The sequence below is a fragment of the Drosophila nasuta genome, chromosome 2R (assembly GCF_023558535.2).
Source record: "Drosophila nasuta strain 15112-1781.00 chromosome 2R, ASM2355853v1, whole genome shotgun sequence".
Taxonomy (NCBI): Eukaryota; Metazoa; Arthropoda; class Insecta; order Diptera; family Drosophilidae; genus Drosophila; species Drosophila nasuta.
Genome location: NC_083456.1, coordinates 8,611,317 through 8,619,541, shown reverse-complemented (window position 1 = coordinate 8,619,541; position 8,225 = coordinate 8,611,317). Strand labels below are relative to the sequence as shown.

The 8,225-nt window shown below is 35.5% G+C and overlaps 1 protein-coding gene across 1 annotated transcript; it reads right to left on the bottom strand.

Moving 5' to 3' along the window:
* Positions 1-2,423: 2,423 nt before the first annotated feature.
* On the bottom strand, positions 2,424-3,311 carry LOC132786849 (trypsin). The gene has a single exon (XM_060793553.1). It carries the CDS (start codon positions 3,284-3,286, stop codon positions 2,465-2,467), a length of 822 nt encoding a protein of 273 aa, XP_060649536.1. The 5' UTR covers positions 3,287-3,311; the 3' UTR covers positions 2,424-2,464.
* Between the last annotated feature and the right edge of the window lie 4,914 nt (positions 3,312-8,225).

Below are 8,225 nucleotides of genomic sequence, written 5' to 3'. Positions count from 1 at the left end.
ATGGTATTAATATGATTATAACGACAGATACAATCGAGTGTGCTCGACTGTGAGATACCCGCAACACAAAAATCCAAAAGAGTTAGGTATTATTCTTGAAACTTATCAAATTAATATATCGCGAGGATATTAAAATATACCAAAGGATATATTTTGAGTATTAATATAGTAGCACGGTTGCCATTCCAAAAAAAATTTTTTGTACCAAAATTTTGAAAAAATGTACCAATTTTAGCAAAAATGTACCACAAATTTTTTCACGAAAGATTTTTTTGTATTTCACAAATTGTGAAACACAATATATAACTGTTTACGTAGTGATGGACCTTAGATTGGCGCATACATATTTTCTCAATTGACACAATACATCGCAAATTGACTGTATGCGATATTTTCCAGTGTTAGTCGTGGTTCAATTTCTAACTGATACAAAATTTTTATCTGGTGAAACAGAGCCATTTGTTAAAATAATATGTGTGAACATAAAATGTTATGAAAAATTTAAATTCTAGACCAGGCATATTGAAAATGTACCAAAATGAAAAAAAGTGATCCAATGTACCAACGCTTAAAAAAATGTACCAGTTTCGGTACATTTGTACCAAAAGTGGCAACCATGTATAGTAGTACATTTAAAATATACGATGGATTAAAAAATATACCAGATTATCAGCCAAAGCAAGGGACACGTTTTTTATACCCGTTGCCCATAGTACGAGGGTTGCTATTTATATTTCTGGCCTAATAATGAAAATGCGAATATTTATAAAAAAAAATGGATTTATTGTTTGTCACAGTATTCTCCAGCAAGATTTATATACTTTTGAATGCCCTCAAATCAATTGTCGAAGCACTTTTTCCACTCTGATTGAGGCACCTCCAAAACATGGTTTTTGAACGCTTTAACAGCATCTTCAGACATCGAAAATCGATGACCACGCCTTTTTTCGATGATGTGCGGGTATAAAAATAAGTCATTGGGTGCCAAGTCAGGGCTGTACGGCGGATGACCCATGAATTCCACGTTTTGACCACAAAAAAAGGCGCGGGTTTGAGATGGTGTGTGAGAGTTCGCGTTGTCATGGTGCGGAATGATCCATCTTTTCTTGTTCGTTTTTCGAATTTCTACAAGGACTTCAGGCTTACAAATTATGGTGTAACACTCAGAATTGACCGTCCGTATTCTGGTGGAAGAAATGTCAAAGGATGCCTCTATCTAACGATATGTCACATGACGATCTAGCATTATCAGTTCACGCACGGCATCAATGTTTTCTGGCACAACGTCTGTTTTTTGACGACCTTCACAACCTTCGTCTTCCAGCGAGCATCGGCCACGATAGAATCCATTAAACCAGTATTTCACAGGGCTATAGGATGGCACTTCATCGCCTTATAAAGATTTAAGTTCATCGGTGCACTCTTGTCGTAATAATCCAAGTCGAAAGTTGTGAAAAATTATTGCTCGAAAGTGTTCACGAGTTAATTCGATTTTTCTGCCGAGGCAAGTTTTTGATTAATCGTTTATCGATATCAAACGTGGTCGCACATGAAAAAGTTGTATGGAGCTTTTATCGGTAAAAGTCCAAATTTTTTTTGGGAAATAGCCAATTGGTCCTAATATGGCTAAAAGTGACCTAGGCCAGAAACTTAAATAGCAACCCTCGTATTGAAAAGTATTAAAACTTTGTGCCTACAGGCAGAAAGAGGTATCTTCGATCCTATAAAAAATATACATATCATACGTTTGTGTCCATTTAGTACTCAGAGACTATAATAGATAGAAATATTCATTTTATTGACGGGTTTTGTTAATATTGTTTTAGATTTTTGGTACATACTCTTATAATAATAACGATTAGAGCCTTTATGACTCCTGAAAATTTGGTTGGAATCAGATACAAAATGTACAATTTATTAAAAAACAAATTGTATATAGGAAAAACGAGTCTTAGTTGTTTTGGTTGATAATCTGGTATATATTGTCCTTAATTGTCTATTTTAAGCATGAGAATATATCGGTCATCGGTATCATTTAGTATTTCATCAGTATATTAATTTGGTTTATTAATAAATGGGTATTTTAATCTCATCTGTAGCTATTTTACAGGTTTACTTTTCACAACTATTTTTTGCAGACATAGTACTATATTTATATAGTGATATATTTAATATATAGATATAGTGACATATCCAATACCGCATTCACTACTCAAGTAATGGATACATACATTTATTTATAACAGAAATAGTAATATATGTATTTATATAATGATATATTTAATATGTCTGTAGTAAATAGTGCAATTGAAATCATCACGAAAAAGTATTTGTATGGAGTGAAATTCGAAATGTACAATTCCAAAATTCCTTCCATTATAACAGGAGTGGTAAACACAAATAAGTTGAACAACAATTCGAAATTCGTGTGAAATATTTGGCTAAACCATTTTATTGAAGCTCTTTACAATGCAGCTGAGGTCAGTTCGATCCAGGCCTTGAGGGAAGCAACATCAGCATAGACACCAGGATAGTTAGTCCAGGCGCAGCCGTTGCCCCAGGATACAATACCGACAAGCTCTCCATTGGCCACAAGTGGGCCACCAGAGTCGCCCTGGCAAGCATCCTTCTTCTCGTCATTGGCACCGTTGGCGCAGACCATGGTGTCGAGAATCTTGTCGGAGCCATAAGAATAGTTGGCAGAGCCGCATTCGGAAGCTTGCACGATTTGCACATCGACTTCCATGAGGTTGTTGGGGGAAGAGCACAACAAGAAGCAAGTGGTGCCCCATCCACTGACGACAGCAGGAGTTCCAGAATCGGGAGTCTTAGAGGCCAAAGGAATGGCACGGATCAAGGAAGTCTGACGCACAGGAGAGCTTAGCTTGATGACAGCCACATCGTTGACCATGAGGTTGCTGTTGTAGCCTTCGTGGAACTTGAAGCTCTTCACACCGACGACCTCACCACCAGAGTTGCGGGCAGTGGAACCCAGGCGAACCTGCATCTCGGCGGCCTTGTAGGATTGCATGCAATGGGCAGCGGTGACGACGGTGTCATCGTTGATCAAGCTGCCGCCGCAGAAGTGGGAGCCCTTGATGGTCTGAATCGACACCTGATAGGGATGAGCATCGATGGTGGTTGCCTGACCGTTCACAATGCGTCCGAATGGGAACTCGGTGTCGGGTGAAGCACTGGAGGCGGCGATGCCCGCAAGGACGAGGAGAGAGCAGAGAACCAGACGATTCATAATGTTGCCGTTGAATAACTGATCAGTGTTGAACATTTTTGGTTTTTATACTCTGGCCAGGCTATCAGTCTATTATCAGGCTGTAAATCAAGCTTGATCCATCGTGCGGTTTTCACGCTAATAAACTGCTTGATGGCGAACGCGTGTGTTATCAAAATGTTTCAAATTAAATTTATAATCATTAAGATTTTGTTTTTCTAACGTACAAATTCTTACTAGCAAATCAATAATAAATCAAAGATACGACCAGACGACATGACAATACTTTGATATCTATGTGCAGGTGTGCGCATCAGAGTTCAAACTCAGGGTCAAATGTTTGTCATACCCATTGCCCATAGGGAAGAAGGGTATTATAACTTTTAACCTGCAGGAAAGGTATGTAACAGGCAGAAGGAGTCTTCTCCGATACCATAAAGTATAAACATATATATTCTTCTTTTGAGACAACAGCTGAAATGATATAATATAACCATATGCGTCTGACTGTCCGTCTGACTGTCTGTCCGGCTGTCTGTCTGTCCGTCTGAATAAACACCTAGATCTCATAGACGATGAGAGATTGAGCTTTCATTTTTTTACAGCTCTTCGTATTTTTGCACGCAGATCAAGTTTGTTTCAAATTTTTGCCAAGCCCACTTACGCACTCCCAAATTGGGAACAAATAACTAGCGTAATCTTAAAGTTAGGGCCGCGATGTATTTATGATTCGTAAAAATTTGATTGTGATCAGATAAAAATTGTCGAATTAATTAAAGAAATTCTTTTGTATTGGCAAATAACACTATTTATTAGGTGTCCTAGTTGTTTTGGCTGACAATTTGGTATATTTTGAATATACTTGAATATACTACTATATCAATATACCAAATATATTTACCATTATTTAAGTATTTTTGTCAAGCAGACCAGACTGTAGATTTCTTACTTGTTTTAAAGCTAGAGCTGCGATGTATTTATGATTCCTGAAAATTTGGATGCGATCGAATAAAAAGGGTCGAAGTTATTTAAGAAATACTTTTGTATTGCAAAAAACCACTACGCAAACGGGGCTTTCATAACAAATGTGAAAGCTATAACTACAATATGTATAATTTTTTTATTCAACAACATGAATATAGTGTGTAAATAAATTATTACATATAAGTTTAATTAAGTTAAGTTTAATTAAGTTCAGAAACAAAATTTTGTTCGCGGTTGGAATCCATTCAGAAACATACATTCGGTTACAAAATAACTTTAATTAAGTACAAATATTTATGTGTTGTGAAACTTTTATTAGCAAACAACTCTTTTAAGGGGGACTGCTTCTTCAAGTAGTTGCTTTTTATGTGAAAAGATATTTATAATATAGAGATATCTCTCATATCAAAATTCAACGAGTGCGCTGCTGCATGTCAACATGTCTAGTAGTAAATATATACATATATAGTATACTGACGTATCAAAATGATTATAAAATCGTGAGCAGAAAGCTATCTAAAAATAAAACAAAACTCTGAATTCTGCAATAAATTGTATTATTCTAATCGTGAACGATCAAATAACAATTTGTAAATGTTAAAACTTGAGGCATATTTCAAGGCGCAAACCAAGTTTTATTTTATATTCAGCAGAAGGTTGAATCTGAATATAAAATAAACAACTTATTCTTGGTTATATTAAGTTGGAATCTCAACTATTCCATGCGAGGATCGATGATGGTATAAATTGGAATTAATATACATATAAACATACAAATATATGTATACGAGTATATACATAGATACTATAATTACTTCATCCTATTTGATCATTTAAATAATAATATTCTAATTAACACCAGCATCAACAACAATAGTTATTTAACAACTTAATTATTAGAAAACAAAATAAAAAGATTATAGAATTTTAGATGCTTTAAGGCGGGGATATTAGTGGGAAAGAATAGTTTTGAAGATAATATGAAGACTTAATAAAAAAAAAAGGAATAGTTAGAGGCGTATCAACAATCTTTTTTTTGGACAGCTTAACAAGTTATTTTTAATCAAACATTGCACGAAACTGATAGAACGACTATCAAAGAAAGCATTTCATAATAAATAACATAATATCTGAAAGGTCTATTTATAAAAGTATTAGACACAGTTATTATTAGTTAAATAATAATATTCTAATTAACACTAGTAGCAACAACAATAGTTCTTCAATAACTTAATTATTAAAAAACAGAATGGAAAGAATATAGATTTTTCTCTTAAGAACGATTTTTTAAGGCGGGGATATTTATGGGGAAAAATAGCTTTAAAGATAATAAGAAATAATAAATAAAAATAGGAATAGTTAGACTGTTTTTTTTTGGACAGATTAACAAGTTATTCTTAATCAAACATTGTAAAGAACTGATAGATTATCAAAGAAAGTATTTAATAATAAATAACATAATATGTGAAAGGTCTATTTATAAAAGTATTAGACAGACTGTTAAAGTGTGAGAATGAACGAAGAGCATCTCAAAGGAGTTTCTAGCTGTGGATCAAGATGCGAAGTGAGTGTTTTGGCTTCAGGAGCAGAAGCAGAAGCAGAAGCAGAGCTGAGCTGAGTTGAGCTGATTGGAACGTCAGAAGGTGAGTTTGACTGTCAGTCAAATCAGTGCAACGCATGCGTGCAACATTCATCATCGTCAGACGCACACACGCACACACACACACACATGTGAGCGCCAACAGATTGTTGCAACATATTTTATGTGAAGGGAACGCATCTCCCCGCTCCGCCCTCGCTCTCTCTCTCTCGCTCTCGCACTCGTCTATCGTCGTTGTTGCCTGCGTTTAAGGCTTGGAGATTTTTTCAATTTTTAGTGAAAATTACATCATCACTTATGCTGAATGGCATTTTTGCCTGGTGAATTATTAAAAAATTTCTTTGTCAACAAATCACTTGCTGCGACGCAAGCACTGAGGGGGGAAGGAAGCTTGACTAAATAAGGTGCTGCGGCCCCCCTCAGCCTGCACTCACACATACACGATTTACATTAGCTCCACGCACATTGTGTGTGTGTGTGTGTGTTTTGGGAAATTTAAAAACGTCGCAAACAAATTTGTTACCGTTGAGGGTTGTTACACTTTAGGCAGAGGGTAGCTACAATCCCCCCTCTGTCTCCCCCTTCCCCAACACCCTGCGATACACAACGAGCAGCGAGCTTGATGATGTATGACTGCAAGGTACAAAATCGTTTTCAACCATAATTTTGTTTGTCTGACACCTACGAAAGACGCATAAATCTCAGGCTTAAAGCTGTTTCTGCCTGCTTTAAGCCATATTCAACAACAACAGCAACAACAACAACAACATCATCGACTGAAGAAGAAGCAGGAAAGGAAAAACTGCCTGCAGCCGTCGTTGACAAATTCAATAATTTTTCCCATTACTGGGCACATTTTTGTGGGCTTGTTTTTGTCTGGCTGCGTAGCAAATTGATTGACGCTGAAAGAAAAGACTCTCTCTCTGTCTCCCACTCTCTTCCTCTCTTGACGAAAGCGAAATCTGTGGAGCTAAATTTAATTTCCCTGCCCACACACAAACACATACTCAGCGAGAAGGACGCAATCGACACCTGCCCAGACACCTGCCGGAAAATAATCAAAATAAAATATGGATTTTTCTTTTGCTTTGTTCCTTTTTGTGGCGCCCGAAGCGAGGACATCGAAGGAGTCGACTCGCATTAACTGAAGTCTACCAAAGCACAATTTGTCTTGCCTGACGATGTTGATGTGGAGCCATCCATACGCATGTGTGTGTTTCCCCCTCTCCATCTCCATCACCGTCTTCATCTCCATTTCCGTCTCCATCTTCAAGTAGGCCGTAGTTTTAAGCTCCCCCAAACAAACAAGCCGGAAGTTCATTCAGTTATCCCCGTTGCGTTGTGTTGCGAGAGGCGCTAATTCTTGAAAATTTGTGTAAAGGCTTTGGCATTTAGTATTTGCGAACATCGAAAGCTAATGCAGCAAAGCTGCTTTCACCTCACCTCCCCCCTCTCAACCATCTTAATGTGGAACGGTAGACTACTCCGGCACTACTCCGAGACGACACCACGTGTGGTCCATAAGCTTAAATGCTAGTTAAAGCAACAATCTCGAGTTGCCGCTGGCTGCGCATTATCCTTGAGGATAATGTCGAGAACATCGCAGTCGGATTGGCGGCCATAATTTGACTGCAAATTGTTGGATTCTAACATAAATAACTTTGTAAAGTCACTCAGAAACATTAGACTTAAAACTTAATATTAGTCTTTGAAAATTTTGGTATAATGAAATTGTTTTAAAATTGACAAGTTGACAACTAAAAAGTAGATACAGAATTCTTTTAAGTTATTATTATTCTTCTAGTTCTTAGAAATTGACAGGATCCTTCGAAAATTTAAGAATTTTTAATTTATTTTAGCAAATTATAAATACTTAAGATAATTTGAAATTTAAAGTAATAAGTAAATAATTTGTGTAAAACTGATTAATAATTATAATATAATATAAGGAAGTAGGGATATATTTTTAAATAAAATGCTGAAACTTTTTGAGACTTTTGGACTCCTATATAACATATATATTATATGATTTACCTAAAGAGAAATTTATTTTCTTCAAACAGTTTATATAACAAATAAGTATAAAGTATATAAATCCTACGTAAATTATCCCTAGTTGAATATATTTCGGATCTGTATACTCTAGTATTATGTAGTTGTAATCCTTACATTGTTAAAACAATCTTAATCATTTTGCAGAAATTATTTTGTTATAATCAACTTATTGTAGATCTTAAGCAAATGTACTACAACGAAATTAATTACACAAGTAAATATTTTAATATTGTTAGTAATTATGAACAAAATATATATTTATTCCCAAATTATTATTATTTTAGTATCGTAAATATTTCTTATAAAACTTATTATTGAGATTTTAGGTCTTCTATAACATATATATTATATGATTTA